Source organism: Bidens hawaiensis, unplaced genomic scaffold (assembly GCF_021521415.1).
Source record: "Bidens hawaiensis isolate Kalapana, Puna unplaced genomic scaffold, B.hawaiensis_p1.1 tig00025640_1, whole genome shotgun sequence".
Lineage (NCBI taxonomy): Eukaryota > Viridiplantae > Streptophyta > Magnoliopsida > Asterales > Asteraceae > Bidens > Bidens hawaiensis.
The window spans coordinates 25670-45833 of NW_027505057.1; the positions used below are offsets into that span (position 1 = coordinate 25670).

The 20164-nt window shown below is 39.3% G+C and overlaps 1 protein-coding gene across 1 annotated transcript; it reads right to left on the reverse strand.

Annotated features, from left to right (window-relative positions):
- Positions 1–1242: 1242 nt before the first annotated feature.
- LOC143610307 (subtilisin-like protease SBT4.15) lies at positions 1243–19159 on the reverse strand. Its single transcript, XM_077084824.1, has 7 exons — positions 18821–19159; positions 17379–17440; positions 2556–3060; positions 2084–2181; positions 1766–1987; positions 1582–1693; positions 1243–1509 (listed from the first exon to the last, which is right to left on the reverse strand). Exons 1-7 carry the CDS (start codon positions 19157–19159, stop codon positions 1273–1275), a joined length of 1575 nt encoding a protein of 524 aa, XP_076940939.1. The 3' UTR covers positions 1243–1272.
- Between the last annotated feature and the right edge of the window lie 1005 nt (positions 19160–20164).

Sequence of the window (20164 nt, forward strand, 5' to 3'; positions counted from 1 at the left end):
CACTAAACCTATACAAAGATAACAAGTGTCATGGCTGATATATATGTTTAGTGAAGAATTCATGTTTGGAGTGAAAGATTGATTACGCAATAGACCGTCACAAAGTTTAATATTAAAATAAAATAAATACATACGTATTTTTATAAGGTCAACTCAATAACTTGTAACTTAATTGTCACCCTGAACCTACGTGCAGCGTGCCCAACAACCATATTTGATTTGTTTAGTTAAATGGTTTACACGGTTCTGAGTCATACAGTTTTGGACACATCCAGGCTAGGGTTAAAGCCTTTGACAAATAAAAATATAAATCGTGTTCAGGTTAATCAAAATATATATAGTACATCCAGATTCATATAAGTTAATTCAACTAGATTAATAAATGTTTTGGACGAGAAATGAAGCATCATTCAAAACAAAGATAAACATTAACATTTGAATAACGATCTGATCACATCTCAAATTTATCGAACAAGATTTGATATGAATAAAAACGAAAGAAGCCTAATTAACTCGCACCTACAGCTATTTATACTACCATATTGGAGGTATATACCTGTATACAACAACCGGGCTTACTACAGAATGCTTTGAACTCTTCCAAGCAAGTGATCCTGACAACAAAGTCGCATCCTTCCGATTAAACTTCCCCTTCAGCGTAACAGTAAATGCTATTTTCTGGTTTAACTTGTCGAACGACAGAGTACTCGGTTCAACCTTAATAGAAAGCCCCTTAGGACTTGCCGCTTCTGCTTCGTACGTGGCCTTTGCATTACCAATGTTGGTTACAACCCGTTTATAGACTGCCGAAAAGGTTGTGACGTTGCTTTCAACCTGCAAGTGTATTGATGGATAGTTGAGGCCGTCAATACCTTTTGTTGGTTTAAAACTTTTGCAATCATAGATTTTGTCTCCGCCAATGAGTATGCCAAGAGTTGTGGAGTTGTAGCCTATTTTGCATAGGTAACGAATGTAGGCACTCATGTCGATGTCATAGACCAAACCAGGGTCTCTTGCTTTGGCCGGGTTTATAAGACCCGAACCTGATGCCAGTGCCATGTCTTTTGTGTTCACTTTCATTGGTTTTGCTGAAAGAAAACAGAACATCAATTCAAACGTTGTTTTAAGAATAACGAAAATTCCGTCGGTATATTTAAAATAAAAAACTAACCAAATTCACATCTTATAACCATGGTAGAGATAATTATAATAAACCTAACTAATATATTCTATCTAAAATTTAAAAAATTGAAATCAGATGTCTTTACATTGCTAGGAGGACCACAAACTACCTGTTGTCATGAGAGCTGATTTTATTGCAGCCGGCGACCAAGTGGGGTGGAATGATTTAACATAGGCTGCAGCCGCAGCGACATGAGGGCAAGCCATTGAAGTTCCCGACGCAATTTTGTAATCAACAAACCGTTTGTCAAATTCTGGGTGTCCGGTCATGCTTGATAGTTTCGAGTATGCAGCCAATATGCCCAGTCCAGGTGCAGCGACATCAGGCTGCACTACCATAAACTTCATTAATTAGCGAGTCAAGGTCTACCATGAAGCTAAATGAAGCTGAGAAAATACCTTAAGGATGTTGGGAGCTATGAATTGTGGTCCTCTTGAAGAGAATGACGCGACAAATGGTGCATCAGCCATCTTAATGGATCTTGTTTTTCGTATGGTAGCGACCGGTTTTCTGTGTTTATGCAAAGATAATATTCATTAATGGACAGTTTCGTGACAACAAGTTAGAACATTGAAGTCTTACCTGGTGGAGTTGATGTAGTGATCGATTTTTAAACCCTCTTTGATACTGACTGTACTTCCAGGGATTAGAAACGAAGAAGGTAAATCGTAGTCCTTATCTTGTGACAAAATTAATCCCGCTACACGTTTGGTGTACAGTGTAACATCTTGTTCATTTTTTCCCAAACAATGCACAATCTTCCCCTTCACCATTTCATCTGACAATGAGTCAAAGTCGCAAGCACTGCACACAGTCATCCCATATTTCAATCATATATATATAACATATCCTTCAAGTAAACTTGCAGTCAAGGGAGTATACAGAGATCAAATATAATACCCTGCGTTTCTGTATATTTGACTGGCATTGGCCGCACGAGCACCACTTATTAAGGGATACATTTTCTTCGTAGACGGAAATGTATTCATAGCAATTCCCTATGATAAACACAAATTCTAATGGTTACAGTGAGCCACAGAAATAACAAAATAAAAAATTAAATCATTCAACTTTTCAGTTTTAAGATATATTAAAACACAAGAAAATGGTTGAAATATAACTGCTTACTCACCTATTCTAACATTTAAAAATATACATATAAACAGAATTCGTATACTTATTGAAATTACACATGTACAAAACATGTGTAGGTATATTTCGTACACATAACCTATATATATGCGACTAATCAGTTTAATGTTTTATATGCATAACGTAGACATTTTATGTTAAATGTACAAGATTAAAAAGGTACGGATCAATAATTGAATAATTTCTATTAGTAAGGTGAGGTAAAGAGTGAGAGAGTAACCGTGATGGTTGCACCGTTGCCCAACTGAACATCAGATACAAACTGCCTATCAGAAGTTGATGCAGCCATAGTTGTAACCCAAGGTGCAATATTTTTTACTGTGAGCTGATGAGGACCCTCATTTCCAGCAGAGCACGCAACGAAGATGCCTTTCTTCATCACGTGAAACGCTCCAATCGCGAGTGAATCTTGGAAGAATTGTCTAGGATGACCACCAATTGACACAGTTATTACATCCACTCCATCAGCGATTGCCATGTCGAATCCGGCTAACAAATCCATCTCTGAACAACTGCCATGCCAGCACACTTTGTAAGCTGCTATGCGCGCTGAGTGCACACCTCCTCTTGCGGTCCCTTTACCGATACTATAAACATTAGCACCTTCCACAGGTACACCTGCAGCTGTTGAGGCTGTGTGGGATCCGTGGCCTTCTTTGTCTTCAGGTGACAAGTTCTGGTCGGGCCGTGTACCGATGTGAGAATATTGTGCACCGATGAGTTTGCTGCACAATTAGAAAAAACATGCACAAGAACTCAAATTTTTTTCATGATTTCAAACAACCATGATGTGTAAGAATTCAAAAGAACTGTTTACTGTAGGGAAAATCTTTAAATTAAATGAAAATCTTTTAAATAGGCGATGTAACATCCCGAAATTTCAAAGTGATATTAATTATATTACTTACTAATAGAGGGAAGTTTACTCGGTGTCAGGAAATAAATAATAGAGTAGGAGTTGGTATGAGTCGGGCTAGTGTTGGATTAATGGAGACGGGTTAAATGAGAATGGGCCTTAGGTCCATGGGATTTCAGGGATATAAATACCCTAGCACCCCAAAATATCTTCATTTCTATCATTATCCAAACACACACATACACCACAACTTCGCCGGCGGCCGGAACCGGGCAGATCCGAGGAGAGGAACGGGCAGATCCGAGAGAGAGAGAGAGCGATTAGTTGTGTTAACAAGTTAAACGAGATCCAAACAAGCTCAAAAAGGTATGATTCTTGATCTTTGAAGTTTAAAGATCCAAGCTTTTTAGTGTATAAGCGACCGAAAATGGTCGGGAAGCGTAGTGGGTGATATTGAACCATAGCAAGGGTGTTAAAATCGCTCAAAATGCTGGAAAGAAACCGAACAGCGGCTGTCTGGGCAACTTCGCCTGCATCTGGGCAACTTCGCCTTCAAAGCGATGAACTTCGCCTGCAAGCTAAGTTCGCCTGATGAACTTCGCCTGCAAGCTAAGTTCGCCTGATGGCAACTTCGCTGTAAAGTTAAGTTCGCCTAACTGGTAACTTCGCCTGAGGCCAAGTTCGCCTGATAACAACTTCGCCTGAAGCCAAGTTCGCCTGATGACAACTTCGCTGTAAGGCTAAGTTCGCCTAAGGTTTAACTTCGCCTAAAGCCAAGTTCGCCTGAGATTTAACTTCGCCTAAAGCCAAGTTCGATTAGAAAATAAATTAAAAGCGATAAGTTAAAGTAAGCTAATACTAGGCCACCAGATTAGATTAGGCGAGAATTGATACGTGTAACTTGTACAGTCAGCCGAGCTCAGTTAAAGAAGGGATTTACAGATATCAGAGGAAGAAGCAGAGTCCAGGTGAGTTTCTAGCCCCATTCCTTGTTATGTTTTCGGGGCTGTGTGCATACTCGATGTGAAGTGTGAATACACTTACGTTAAGTGGTAAGTGTATGCTATAGATGTTATACGAGGTATATATTTTATAATGCTTGTCGGTACGTGAACGATCTTCGGATATTGCACGTATCGCCAAGGATAGTAAATTCCAAGTGGTTGATAGTGTGTATGAATGTTATGATGTGACTTGTTTATTACGTAAATACCGAACTGATATGAAGTGTGATATAGGCAGGTAGAGGTAGAGTGTGTTAAAAGTGGCAAGGGTCTAGTAAGGGTGTTAGTGGCATAACGTGAGCGCGTGATAGGGAAAGCCTGTACGTGCCATCGTTATTATGTGTGTATGATTGTTGATGTGACTTGCCTATTATGTAAATGATATGAAGCGTGTTGTAGACAAGTAGAGGTAGAGCGTGTTAAAAGTGGCAAGAGTTTAGTAAGAGTGTTAGTGGCATAACGATAGTACGTGGTAGGGTAAGCCTATACGTGCCTTCGTTATTAAAGTGGCAAAGTGGCATAACGTTTTACGTTATTAAAGTGGCAAAGTAGCATAACGTTATACGTTATTAAAGTGGCAAAGTGGCATAACGTTTTACGTTATTAAAGTGGCAAAGTGGCATAACGTTATCCGTTATTAAAGTGGCAGAGTGGCATAACGATATACGTTATTAAAGTGGCATCAAGTGGCATAAAGTGGCATAAGTGGCTAAGCTGTAGGGGTAATTAAGAGGCTAAGCTATAGGGGTAATTAAGTGGTTAAGCAGTAGCAAGTTAGATAGTGGACTACGTGTCTTCGGATACGCATATGATGCATGTAGTGATTGTATGATGAGTTGCTTGATTAACTAGAACTCACTCAGCGTAGCTGACTTTTAGTATGCACGCAGGTGAGCTGATTATAGAGTTAGCATGAGGATGGCACATGGCATGAATTGAACGGCTGGCATCTGAAGAAGAAGAAAGGATGTTTTAAATATAAGTTTTGTGTTAAGGTATCAAAGAAAAGATTTAATGTTTTGTAGCAAATGATTGATGTTTTACCTTTCCGCGAAAAGTTTTAATAAACTCAGTCATTTGAAGAACTGTGTTTATGAGTAAATCCGACGCTAAAGTAAGGTTACCGGGTTCGGGGCCTTACAAGTTGGTATCAGAGCAAAGTTCGAGAGATTTAAGCATCCTACATGCTTAGACTCGAACAGAGAATAGGATTTAAGTAAGAAAGGAAAGAAGATGCCAGTTCAAGAATGCCATGTGTCGCTCAAGCAAGATCAGTAAAGGTAAAGTGTATGATTAAATGATATATGTTAATGAGAAAGAAAAGATATGTGAACGACAGGGATAGGAATAATTGATTGTTTGATTTGACTAATTGCTTAAGTAGAACCAGCACAAAGAGACTCATAAAGGGAAGTGTATAGGACACGGAAAGCAACGTGATCAGCTAGTCACAGCTGGCCACTGTTATTACCTGTTAGCCTTGCTATCCTTGTACTAAATAGTTCCTTGAGTGATGATGTTTGTGTTGTCCCTTCTAGAATACTGATGGCTGGAGCTGGAGAATTTGTGGGAAACGGGGGTCGCACTGGACGTCGTGGCAGGCCTCGTCTTGTCCGGCAACCCTCGGTAGAAGAAGCTTCCCACACCGAAGATGAAGGAAGCGCCGCTGGAGGAGACCAGAACAACAACGAAGAAGTTCAACTTAGCCCTGCAGTTCAAGCAGCCATTGTTCAAGCTGTAGTTGCTGCTGTGAAGAACCTGAATCCCGAAGGGTCTGCTGGAAGCCGTGAACGAACTGCTGAAGGGGCTGGTGGTGATGGTAGGAAGGATGGGGAAGGAGAAAGAGGGGCCTCGAGTGAGGATAAGTCTGTGAAAGTTGATGACAGGAGAAGAGGCCAAGGTGGGTGCAACTATAAGTCCTTCAAAGGATGCGACCCGCCAAAACTGACTGGTTTGGGAGACGCAATCGCTACTCTCCAATGGATAGCCACTATGGACAAGGTTATCCGCATTAGCGAATGCCGTCCCGACCAAGCAGTGGGTTATGCCACTCAGTCATTTGATGATGAGGCCATGTACTGGTGGGAAACTGTCGAACAAAGGAAGACCCGAGAGGAGATTAAGGCCATGAGGTGGGATGACCTTAAGGAGTTAGTGATGAAAAGGTTCTGTGCTGATGCTGAGGTTGAGAGGGCCGAGATGAAATTTCTGAATCTAAAGGCGGACAAGATGACACATCGTGAGTACACCACTGAATTCAACCGCATGTTTAGGCTGGTTCCTGACATGGTGAACACCGAGGCGAAACGGATCAAGTGCTACGTTAGAGGACTTCCCCAGAAGGTCCGCATGTTGGTCAGGGCCAACAAACCTGTTACCTTTGAGTCTGCGGTCGAGTTGGCGGAGATGGTCTATGATGATCTGGCGGCGGATGATGTGGAAGTGGAAGATGAGGAAAAAGGGAAGGGAACTAAAAGAGCTGGGGATGTCGTGGAGCGTGCAGGGAGAAAGACACAGAAGATGGCAGGAAGGGAAGCATGTAAGGTGTGCGGGAAGATGCACTTGGGGGAATGCAAGGCTGGTCCAAATCAGTGCTACCAATGTGGGAGGAAGGGGCACATCTCCCGTGAATGCACCGAGGACCAGAAGTGTTACAAGTGTGGTAAGTCAGGTCACATAGCTAGGGAGTGTGGAGAAGCCGTGGCAGTGGGGGAAGGAAGAGGAAACGCGTGAAAGGATGGTCTATTAGCTGCTGAGGAGGTTGCAGGAGAATAAGTGGCATGTCACAGTTGTTTTATGTTTAGTAGTTAAAGAGTGTTTTATGTTACAGTTGAACCTATGTTTGTTTAGCAAGCTTGAATGATTTCCTTTTATGTTATGAAGTACTTGTGACTTCTTGTGCTTTTGTATGAACGATCTATGAATTTATCTTGAATGCATGTTGGTTATGATAAATAGTTGTGTGATGGTAAAGCGTCGCCTTAAGAGTTAGCGTTATTATATAAAACAAGGTTCCTCGGGAGGGCGATACGAGACTTGGTACATCGAGGGCTTCATGGACAAGCTACTGTAATAGCTAAAACACATGATCACCGCTCGATGACTACAAGTCAGGAGTAAGAGGGATAACTCAGAAAGCGAAGGCGATTCAATAAAGCGTGTAAATATAAGAAGTTTTCCTTTTATAGGGAATAAGTTAGGTTTCGGGGACGAAACCTCCTTAAGGAGGGAAGACTTGTAACATCCCGAAATTTCAAAGTGATATTAAATATATTACTTACTAATAGAGGGAAGTTTACTCGGGTTGTCAGGAAATAAATAATAGAGTAGGAGTTGGTATGAGTCGGGCTAGTGTTGGATTAATGGAGACGGGTTAAATGAGAATGGGCCTTAGGTCCATGGGATTTCAGGGATATAAATACCCTAGCACCCCAAAATATCTTCATTTCTATCATTATCCAAACACACACATACACCACAACTTCGCCGGCGGCCGGAACCGGGCAGATCCGAGGAGAGGAACGGGCAGATCCGAGAGAGAGAGAGAGCGATTAGTTGTGTTAACAAGTTAAACGAGATCCAAACAAGCTCAAAAAGGTATGATTCTTGATCTTTGAAGTTTAAAGATCCAAGCTTTTTATTGTATAAGCGACCGAAAATGGTCGGGAAGCGTAGTGGGTGATATTGAACCATAGCAAGGGTGTTAAAATCGCTCAAAATGCTGGAAAGAAACCGAACAGCGGCTGTCTGGGCAACTTCGCCTGCATCTGGGCAACTTCGCCTTCAAAGCGATGAACTTCGCCTGCAAGCTAAGTTCGCCTGATGAACTTCGCCTGCAAGCTAAGTTCGCCTGATGGCAACTTCGCTGTAAAGTTAAGTTCGCCTAACTGGTAACTTCGCCTGAGACCAAGTTCGCCTGATGACATCTTCGCCTGAAGCCATGTTCGCCTGATGACAACTTCGCTGTAAGGCTAAGTTCGCCTAAGGTTTAACTTCGCCTAAAGCCAAGTTCGCCTGAGGTTTAACTTCGCCTAAAGCCAAGTTCGATTAGAAAATAAATTAAAAGCGATAAGTTAAAGTAAGCTAATACTAGGCCACCAGATTAGATCAGGCGAGTATTGATACGTGTAACTTGTACAGTCAGCCGAGCTCAGTTAAAGAAGGGATTTACAGATATCAGAGGAAGAAGCAAAGTCCAGGTGAGTTTCTAGCCCCATTCCTTGTTATGTTTTCGGGGCTGTGTGCATACTCGATGTGAAGTGTGAATACACTTACCTTAAGTGGTAAGTGTATGCTATAGATGTTATACGAGGTATATATTTTATAATGCTTGTCGGTACGTGAACGATCTTCGGATATTGCACGTATCGCCAAGGATAGTAAATTCCAAGTGGTTGATAGTGTGTATGAATGTTATGATGTGACTTGTTTATTACGTAAATACCGAACTGATATGAAGTGTGATATAGGCAGGTAGAGGTAGAGTGTGTTAAAAGTGGCAAGGGTCTAGTAAGGGTGTTAGTGGCATAACGTGAGCGCGTGATAGGGAAAGCCTGTACGTGCCATCGTTATTATGTGTGTATGATTGTTGATGTGACTTGCTTATTATGTAAAGGATATGAAGCGTGTTGTAGACAAGTAGAGGTAGAGCGTGTTAAAAGTGGCAAGAGTATAGTAAGAGTGTTAGTGGCATAACGATAGTACGTGGTAGGGTAAGCCTATACGTGCCTTCGTTATTAAAGTGGCAAAGTGGCATAACGTTTTACGTTATTAAAGTGGCAAAGTGGCATAACGTTATACGTTATTAAAGTGGCAAAGTGGCATAACGTTTTACGTTATTAAAGTGGCAGAGTGGCATAACGTTATCCGTTATTAAAGTGGCAGAGTGGCATAACGATATTCGTTATTAAAGTGGCATCAAGTGGCATAAAGTGGCATAAGTGGCTAAGCTGTAGGGGTAATTAAAAGGCTAAGCTATAGGGGTAATTAAGTGGTTAAGCAGTAGCAAGTTAGATAGTGGACTACGTGTCTTCGGATACGCATATGATGCATGTAGTGGTTGTATGATGAGTTGCTTGATTAACTAGAACTCACTCAGCGTAGCTGACTTTTAGTATGCACGCAGGTGAGCTGATTATAGAGTTAGCATGAGGATGGCACATGGCATGGATTGAACGGCTGGCATCTGAAGAAGAAGAAAGGATGTTTTAAATATAAGTTTTGTGTTAAGGTATCAAAGAAAAGATTTAATGTTTTGTAGCAAATGATTGATGTTTTACCTTTCCGCGAAAAGTTTTAATAAACTCAGTCATTTGAAGAACTGTGTTTATGAATCCGACGCTAAAGTAAGGTTACCGGGTTCGGGGCCTTACAACTATCCTTGAGAAGGATAAACTGAATGGTACCAACTTCATAGAATGGCACCGCAACTTAAGACTTGTTCTAACCATGGCAAAGCGCCTGTATGTTCTCGATGGACCTGTTCCAACCGAGCCTGAAAACAACACAGCCGCTGCACGAAAAGTTCTTGACAAGCATAAGGATGACTTGGCTGAGGTCTCCTGTATTATGCTAGCCACAATGACTTCTGAGCTTGCTAAAGGCTTAGAAGACTTTGGTGCCTATGAGATGCTTGAGCAACTCAAGAGCATGTTCCAGAAACAAGCCCGTCAAGAACGTTTCGACACCATGAAACAACTCATCAGTTGCAAGATGGCAGAGGGGTCTCCCGTCAGTGCTCATGTTCTAAAGATGAAGGGGCACATCGATCAGCTCAAGAAACTTGATTATCCCATGCCCGATGAGATGGCATCGGATTTCATTCTCAACTCTCTCCCCAACTCATACGACCAGTTCGTAATGAATTTCAACATGAATGGTTGGGTTAAGACAGTGCCGGAGCTTCATAACATGCTCAAAACGGCTGAGATGAACATTCCTTCTAGGACCAATCAAGTTCTGATGATTCGATCTGCTGGTGTCAAGAAGCCAAAACCAAAGAATCGGGGTTTTAAGGGAAAAGGCAAGAAGAAAGTTACTGTTGTTGCCCATGTTGCCACCAACACTAACAAGGTGGTTGCAAAGAAAAAGCCGCCGCCCTTTGAGGAGCGCAAGTGCTTCAAATGCAACCAAATGGGGCACTGGATGAGAAACTGCCCCGAGCACCTTGCTGAGATCAGAAAGAAGAGAGCCAATGGTGAAGGCTCTTCTGGAGGTATTTCCATATACGTTATTGAACTTTTCACTGTCTCTAGCAACACATGGGTATTTGATACCGGATGTGGTTACCACATCGTTAATGTCTTGCAGGAGCCTGAGAAGTGGAGGAAACTGAATAAAGGCAGCATGGAACTCATCGTTGGAGATGGGAAGAGAGTACCAGTTCTGGCAACTGGAGTATTTCATTTTACTTGTCCATCTGGCCTAGTTTTTCCTTTAAATAATTGTTTGTATGCTCCTGGCTTGACCAGAAACATCATTTCAGTTTCGTTGTTATCTGAACAAGGATTTAAGTATGTTCTTAATGGCATGGCTATTTCTGCTTACTTAAATGATATCTTTTATTTTGAGGCTAAACCTCGAAATGGTATTTATGAGATTGATGTTCAACCTGACAATAACGTATATCATCTTTCAAAACGTATCAAGACTAGTGTCAATGATACTTTTCTATGGCATTGCCGACTTGGCCACATAAGCAAGGCAAGAGTTAAAAGACTCCAATCCGAAGGGATTCTTGAATCCACAGGACCGGACTCTTTTAAAAATTGTGAGTCTTGCTTAGCTGGCAAACTCGCCAAAGACTCCTTCACTAATAAAAGTGAACGAGCAAGTGATCTGTTAGGACTCATACATACTGATGTATGTGGACCTTTCAGAACCATGACTAGAAACCATGAAAGATACTTCGTTTCTTTTATCGACGATTATAGTCGATACGCTTATGTGTATCTTATGAAACACAAGCACGAAACTTTTGAAAAGTTCAAAGAGTTTCAAAGCGAAGTGGAAAAACAACTTGATAAAACCATTAAGATACTTCGATCAGATCGAGGTGGAGAGTATCTCAGCACAGAGTTCATCACTCATCTAAAAGAGCATGGAATTGTTTCACAGCTCACTCCACCTGGCACACCCCAACTTAATGGCGTGAGCGAGAGGAGAAATCGAACTTTGCTAAACATGGTTCGATCGATGATGTGTAGAACTAACTTGCCTCACTCCTTTTGGGGTTACGCCCTTATGACCGCCGCCCGCATTGTCAATCTAGCTCTAACTAAGAAGATAGACAAAACACCATATGAGATATGGCATAAGGGAAAGAAACCCAAATTGTCTTATCTTAGAGTATGGGGATGTGATGCTTATATCACAAGTGAGTCTGATGACAAACTTGATCCCCACGGCGAAAAAGTTATTTTCGTCGGATACTACTACAAGAGCGGTTATTACTTATTTCATCCTGATACAAATACGATTTCTGTCAGGAGGAAGGGCTACTTCCTTGAAGAAGAATTTCTTAGTCATGGAACTAGAAGTAACATTGTCGATCTTGAAGAAATTCAAGAACCACAACCAGCTGCTGAGGAAGTTGGAGAGTCTGATCAACAAGTTGTTGTTGCTGATACATCAGACATAAACACATGCGTTCGCAGAAGTAGTAGGACTCCCGTACCAAATTCTAGATACTTATGTCATCTAGATGGTCCCGAAGTCTTATTAGTAGCCGAATCTGGGGACGAGCCTACTAACTACAAGTCTGCCATCTTGGATCCGGAATCCAAGAAATGGCAAGATGCCATGAACGCTGAGATGCAATCCATGCATGATAACCATGTTTGGAACTTGGTTGAGCTACCCCCCGATAGTCGGGCAGTAGGGAGCAAATGGATTTTCAAGAGAAAAACCGACATGCATGGAAATGTGCAAACCTATAAGGCACGGCTAGTTGCGAAAGGTTTTACTCAAACTCAAGGTGTTGACTATGATGAAACCTTTTCCCCCGTTTCTATGACTAAGTCAATTAGGATATTGCTTGCCATTGCTGCATACTATGATTATGAGATATTGCAAATGGATGTCAAAACCACTTTCCTTAATGGACATCTTTCTGAAGATGTCTATATGGTTCAGCCTGAAGGTTTTGTCGATCCAAAATATCCTAATAAGGTTTGCAAATTGAACAAGTCCATTTATGGACTTAAGCAGGCATCTCGAAGCTGGAATCCTCACTTTGACGAGAAAATCAAAGAGTTTGGTTTTGTCAAAAACGAAGATGAACCTTGTGTTTACAGAAAGGCTAGTGGGAGCACTATATCATTCCTCATCTTGTATGTGGATGATATACTGATCATTGGAAACGACATTTCTATGCTTAAACAAGTTAAGCTATGGTTGGAATCTTGTTTTGCAATGAAAGATCTTGGAGAAGCCGCTTATATTCTGGGAATAAAGATCTATAGAGATAGATCTAAGCGGATTCTAGGGCTTAGTCAAAGTACTTACATAGACAAAGTAATGGCACGCTTCTCAATGGAAAACTCTAAGAAAGGAGCTGTTCCAATGACTAAGGGAACCATGTTGAGCAAATCGCAATCTCCTGCAACAGACATTGAATCTAAACGTATGCAAGCAATTCCATATGCTTCTGCGGTTGGCTCTATCATGTATGCTATGTTATGTACTAGACCTGACGTCTCGTATGCCTTGAGCATGACCAGTCGTTTTCAACAGAGTCCTGGCATTGCCCATTGGACTGCTGTGAAGAACATTCTAAGGTACTTGAATAGGACCAAAGACATGTTCTTGGTGTTTGGGTGAGTGGAAGAGGAGCTCACTGTAAAGTATTACACTGATGCTAGCTTCCAGACTGACCGAGATGATTCTCGCTCACAGTCGGGTTTCGTTTTCACTCTCAATGGAGGAGCTATTTATTGGAAGAGCTCCAAGCAGAGTGTAGTAGCGGATTCTACCACCGAATCCGAATATATAGCTGCATCAGATGCTGCTAAAGAGGCTGCTTGGATGAAGAAGTTCATCACCGATCTCGATGTGGTTCCGAGTATTCACAAACCAATCGAGATATTCTGTGATAACACAGGTGCTATTGCTCAAGCCAAAGAGCCAAGGTCTCATCACAGAACCAAGCACATTCTAAGGAAGTTCCATCTTATTCGGGAAATATTGGAACGAGGTGACATCGTGAAAAGCAAAGTAGACACAGATCAAAATCTAGCTGACCCGTTCACTAAGCCGATGACTCAGGACAAGCATGATCTGCATAGAGATGCTATCGGGCTTAGACTTGCTAGTGATTTATTTTGATTTAGTATTTGGATGTATGAACGTTTTAATCAGTTGTGCTTTTCTATTCACTTTTGATTTAATGGTTAAATGCAAACGTTGAATAATACAACTGTGTTCATTTTAATACGTTTAATCCGTGAATATTGTATTCTAAATTATCCGTAGTCGGTCAGACTCGTGGGAGCGATTCTGAATTAAGACTATTCTGACTTTGGACTCAAGCAGTTGGCTTCCAAACTCACAGACCTCATTATGAATGACGTTGGATGTAACTCGCATCAAATCATCTTCATGGATCTTGATCATAAGATGTTTTGATAATAGTATGCTCATTTAGTATCCTTAGACCTGAGATACATATTAGAACTTTCGTTTACCGAGGAATATTCTTTGATCATGTCAACCGCTGTCGCGTAACTGCCAGCATAAAGGCATTGATTGGGAATGTTCTGGAGTTCGGTGGAAGTTGTATGTAGTCAAGATGAGATTATGTACTCTTACATTTAAATGTAACAGTTAGACATATTGGCGCCCTCGTTGATTCAAACTGGTAAAGTGTGAGGCCTCACCCAAACTAACTGTGTGTTTGATTGGACCACTTTGACTCTATATCGAGAACTAAAATAATTGAACACTGTATGAGATTGATTTGATCCATGTCTCATTGTTCAATTTAATGTCTTATACGGAAATGATAGATGACAACGATTACTATAAATTCATTGTCTTGCAATAAGGTATTCAAAGATACTTTGGTTATGGATTTAAAATGTCACATTCGGTTGGGGACAGCTATGTGTAGCTAGAACGCCTCTGGCTGTCAGCGTTGTGATACTTGACCCAAATACGTCCAAGTGGGAGACTGTTGGATTTTATGGACGTTTCGGGTCAAGTCAACGTGATCGACCCGAACGTGACCCGGACAGAGTTACACCGGGGGTAACAAGATATAAACCCACTTATACGTTTACGCTACCTGGGCCCGACACAATCTCATAATAGGACATGTTGATGGACTAGGCTTTTATTTGGTGTTTGGGCTTTAAGCCCATTGGGTTTAAATTGTTTAAACCCTAATTACTTTTACTATAAATATAAGAGATAATATTATTATAAAAAAAAAAGATAATCTACAAGAGAAACACAACCACCATTTTCATCATTTCCGGCGCCGTTTTCCTGCCACCGAAAAACCGCCGCCAGTCACAAACATACTCCCTCTACTTATCGGCCACCGGAAAACCACCACTACACTATACGAACTTCCGGCGACGTCCAGTACCTCACCGCAAGCTATTCACGTTTTTTCGGTGAACCCCGATTTTCCGGCGAACATTTTCGGCCACCACTAGCTTAACACAGCCACCGCCGCACACTCCTTTCAATCCCTATAAACACCACCGCAGCTATTCGTGCTCCGGTACTGTTTAAGGAGCGAAATCGTTTTTCCGGCGAACTCCATCTTCTCCGCGAGCTCCATCTTTTCCGGCGATAGTTGTTTCAAGTTGTTGTTGCTGTTTGCTGGTGTTTGTCACTGTTAGTTCCTGTCCTCCACTACTGTACCATTCGCCGCCGTCCTACGCCGCCGCCGCTGCCGCCGTTGGACGGCGCCGTTGCCGCTGGTCAGATTGTGGGTTCATTGATTGTGTCGCAGATCTAGCGTTTCTCGTAAACTCGCGGTGTATCGTCCCGGTTTCATACCGAGGTATATCGACAAACACTCTATGGTGGTTTATTACTCGTTTATTCGTACTCGTATTGTTGTAATCGGATCTGGGTTCGGGTTTCCATTTATGGTTAGTATACTCGTTTTTATCCGCTGCGTTTTATTGTTCGTTTATGAGTTTAATTATTAATATGGATTAATAATTATCGAAACGAAATATTAACTAAAACGAGTTTTAAATAGTTTAACCGTAAATAGTTTAACCGATTTTTTTCTCGGACCACCGTTGAAACCCAACAGTAATATATTACAAATTTTTAAAGGAAACTACGGATTTGAGTGGGTGCAAACGCTCCCCTTGGCTGAACACTGGATCCGCCCCTGAATGCTTCCATAACGAAAGTGAAAAATACCAACGTGTATTACAAAATCTAAAATTATGATTACATAATGGTGGTCTCATGCAACCCGGCCAGAAAATAAATTCATGATTTACTTAAAAAGATACTGTTAATTGCATTTTTAGGCACGTTTATATAAACACTTAATTTTCATGACATATGCGGAACTTATCATAATTATATATTATTATTTTGCGAAACACGTATTTTGGTTGAACAAAATTTACTTTGGATTGTTCTTCTGATTATCGTAGATGTGAGGTGGTTTCAAGAGACGGTCATGTCGATTTTTGGCTATGGAGAAAATGGAACGAATGATTAAACAATAAGATTTACATAAAAGAATATTTTCGTAATAAGCTGATGCATAGTTGAACTAGTTTGACATACAATTATTGGTGAACCAACACTTAAATTCAAGTGCTGGATCAGATTGTTTAAGGTATATTGGTCCACCAATAATGTTGATTAAATTCAACTTAGTTTGAAATAATCAATTGTGTAGAAAAATAAGTAACGTAACTAAGATGTCATAAGAAGTACAAGAATCATTATTATATCCATTTGATTAACTGGAATTGCTTGATTAAATTCAACTTAGTTTGAAATAATCAATTGTGTAGAAAAATAAGTAACGTAACTAAGATGTCATAAGAAGTACAAGAATCATTATTATATCCATTTGATTAACTGGAATTGCTTTAAAGTCTCTAGGCTACTCCTCAACCTTAGCTCATCATCTCAAATTCGTTTTAAATAGTACTCACTGAGGGGTGTGTGTAAATGATAATCGTTGACGATCATGGGACTCTCATGATCATTTTTTATGTGTCAAACTACTTATGAGCTAAGGGTTAAAAGCAACATTTAACATATCAGTTTACAAACAACTAATATTGTTACAATGAATAAACAAAGTGACATAAAAGATCCTAACTACTAGTGAGAAGTAAACAGCTTTTGAATGATTCATAAGCTATTCATTTTTGTTTTTAATGTTCATCCGTAGTTCTTGAGCATTAGTTTAGGAGCATTCTTTTATTCATTATTGTTTTAAGTGTAGAGTAATACCGGTCTAAAAATTGATTTACAATGGTATGAGGTCCAACCGTTGAAAATGTAGAAGACCGTTTCATTTTGACGATTATCCCAACCCTTTGTATATAAAAAGGAAACTAGCGTTGTATTTTAGACAAAACCATTTACAACGGGTTTAACCTTTATTTTAAAACGGTTAATATCTTCACGTTAAATTCCGTTAATATATTCATTACTTGCAGCGGTTTAAAAAATGAATTACAGCAGTTTGAGGTCCAACCGTTGAATAAAATGCAGAATACCGTTATATTTGAACAATTATCCCAACCCGTTGTATATAAGAAGGAAACCAACGTTTTTTATAGTCAAAACCGTTAACAACGGGTTTTAACCTTTATTTTAAAACAGTTAACATCCTCACAATTATTCATTACTTGCAACGGTTCTACAAAGACCCGTTCCAAAAACTTAAAACGTTTTGCATATTAGAACGGTTATAATACTAAACTGTTTTATAACTTTAAAATAGTAATGGTTATTATAAATTGAATCGTTTTTAATAAGGTAAGTACAACCATAACAAAATCGTATCAAAAAAAATATGAGAAACGCTAAATGGTTTTAATAAGGTAGGTGGTCCATCTGCTAACTAATATGAATTAATATCGATTAAATGAGTTAGGTGGAACCATAATATCGATTAAATGAGTTAGGTGCAATCTCATATCAATAAATATGAGATTGATCACTTTAAAAATTTCAACTTGCAAACCTCATCCAATCTACCCGACCACTTTCAAACTTCTCCAATAATATCATCTTGCAAAATCCTCCCTTCACCAAATTATGTATAACAGAATGTTACGTCCTATTCCAAAATCCACCTCTTTATATGTTCTTGAAATTTTGTTGGAATTGGTGTTCTCGGAAATATAATACCTTTGAACGGCCTCTTGTCTTATTCGATTTTTAGATCGATTCCAGGCATTGAGACTTTGGAGACAATGTGTCGGCCGACTAGTCATTTTCTCCTGGATCTCTCATAGATATGGATTTATATATGATTTCAATGGTGTCCGAAGGTTTGACTTTACGGGCTATTTGGCTAAGCTTAGCCCAACACCTTCAAAGACTGATGACCGGGTGAGATGCATTTGAAATGCTAAACGGTATGTTGGTGTAATTGTGTTGATAAACGCATAACCGACATCCCTAAATGTTATTTAATGTTGAAGAATCCTATCCAACTAAGGTATGCATCGGTGTAAGCGTATTGATATATGCTACCTGAGATACCAAAATATAATGTCTGATTATTCATAGCTGGTGTCATGAAAGAATGCTAATATGCATTAGTGAAATCATGTAGACACATACCCAATCATGTAGACATATACCAGCTTCGCGAAATTCCAAAGATTATTTTTGTTTAGAGATTCTTGTTGTATTATATCCTTTGTACTATTTAACTAATTAATTTAGTTAGTGTTAGAAATATTGTTTATTTATGTTAAATTATTATGCTGTATATGATCATATAATAAAATAATTAAACACATTGAACATTTTTTGTGTTTGACTTTAGTCAACTGGTCTCATATGTATTGAATCTAACATTGGTTGTTAATTTATATTGTAACAATGTCTAATAATTATCTAAAAGCACATATACATATTATAAACAGGTTGACATCATAATTATAACTAATGATAAGGTAGAATATTTACAAGTAAAAAAAAGATATAGAGTAGACAAATAATATTAGTCAAAATCATCTAATAGTTCTAGTAAAGTGATGGAGAAATGTGTATCTAAACCTAAGGCATGTTTAATAGGAAGAGCACTTGGAAGAAATCATACTTTTGATTAATCATTTCAATTCTTCCTAAATTATCCGGCAATCCTGGCCATGACACTTGTGACAAAATGATTCTCATGATGAATCTGGGATATAGACATGTCCCTCGAAACTATTCAGTGTTGTCACACGTATCTCGTAGCGGATGCTTGGAGTAGTTGTAGGGTTGTTGTTTCACAATAGCAAAAACTGTTTGTTGCACTTCTTGTGGCACAAACTTACATTCACTAACTTGTGTGAAAAATAAACTTAATTGTGTACAAAAATATTGTCATTCTTTAGATAGGTGCTTTTTGTTCACATTGTTATGGCGAAAATTTCCAGTATACCCCATCTCCCAAAAAGTCTAGCGTACGTTATCTTGAGAGAAGAACTCTCTAGCTTGAGCATCATCTATTCGTAGAGAAACACGAATTTCCGCTTGACCCACAACGATTTCTGGCCCATTTACCACACCATGAATTACTCGTTTTAAATGGCCATTTACTCTATAGGTTTCAATCACAGCAGAATCCGAAAATTGTTTTGTCCATCGTCGATGTTCATCGACTTGATCATTTAGGGCGTAGGCTATAGCACTCAGTCTTAGCAACTTAATCATATTTTTGAAGTTATCGAATTCTCCCGTGACTTTGGTTCGCATTCGCAAATTATGAGTTAATGTAAAAGTGTGTCTAGAGCCGTCGTAAGCCATCGTCTTGTTTGTATGTGAAAGGAACGAGAAGTGTTTGATGGTGGATAAAGAATTTATTATAGACTAATTGGCTCTTCAGTTTCACAAAAGGCGGGAAAAAAAACTAGTTAAATATAGTGATTTACAATGGTTTTTGACAAAACCCGTTATTTATTTGTAGGATGGTCCGTAAAACCGTTCTATATTGTAAAAAATACAAGGGGTAACCGTTCTTTTTGTCACCAGTTGTACCGGTCTTTTAACCGATTTGTTTTAAAAACTATAATAACACGCACACACACACAAACATTAACTACAACGCAATGGTTGTTATCAAATTTTCGTTATTTTTTCACAATAGTTATATCGGTTTTCATAACACCGTTGTTAATATCTAACATTTACAAAGGTTCATTATGTCAAAAACACATGTTTACATTGTTTAAGTTTAATCGTAAATGAAAATCTTGTCAATTAAATTAAATCTTTTGCATACGCGCGTAAATTTGAACGATCACGTCTAATCGTTGCATGACTTGATAAAATCGCATTAAACATCTTGTCAATTAAATACATACATACATACATATACACATACACATACATGTAGACATACAAACATGCATGCATACATACATGCATACATACGTACATACATACACACACACACGTACGTACGTACATACATACATACATACATACATGCATACATGCATGCATGCATGCATTCATACGTACGTACGTGCATACATACATACATACATACATACATACGTACGTACGTACGTACATACAAATATACATCATGCATGCATACATATATACATGCATGCATACATACATACATGCATGCATACATACATACAAGCAAACATACATGCATACATGCATACATACATACATACATACATACATACATACATACATACATACAAAGAGATACTACATATACACGCACATAGGTACATAGTAACATAGAGATACTAAACATATGTAGATACGTACATGCATGCATACATACATACA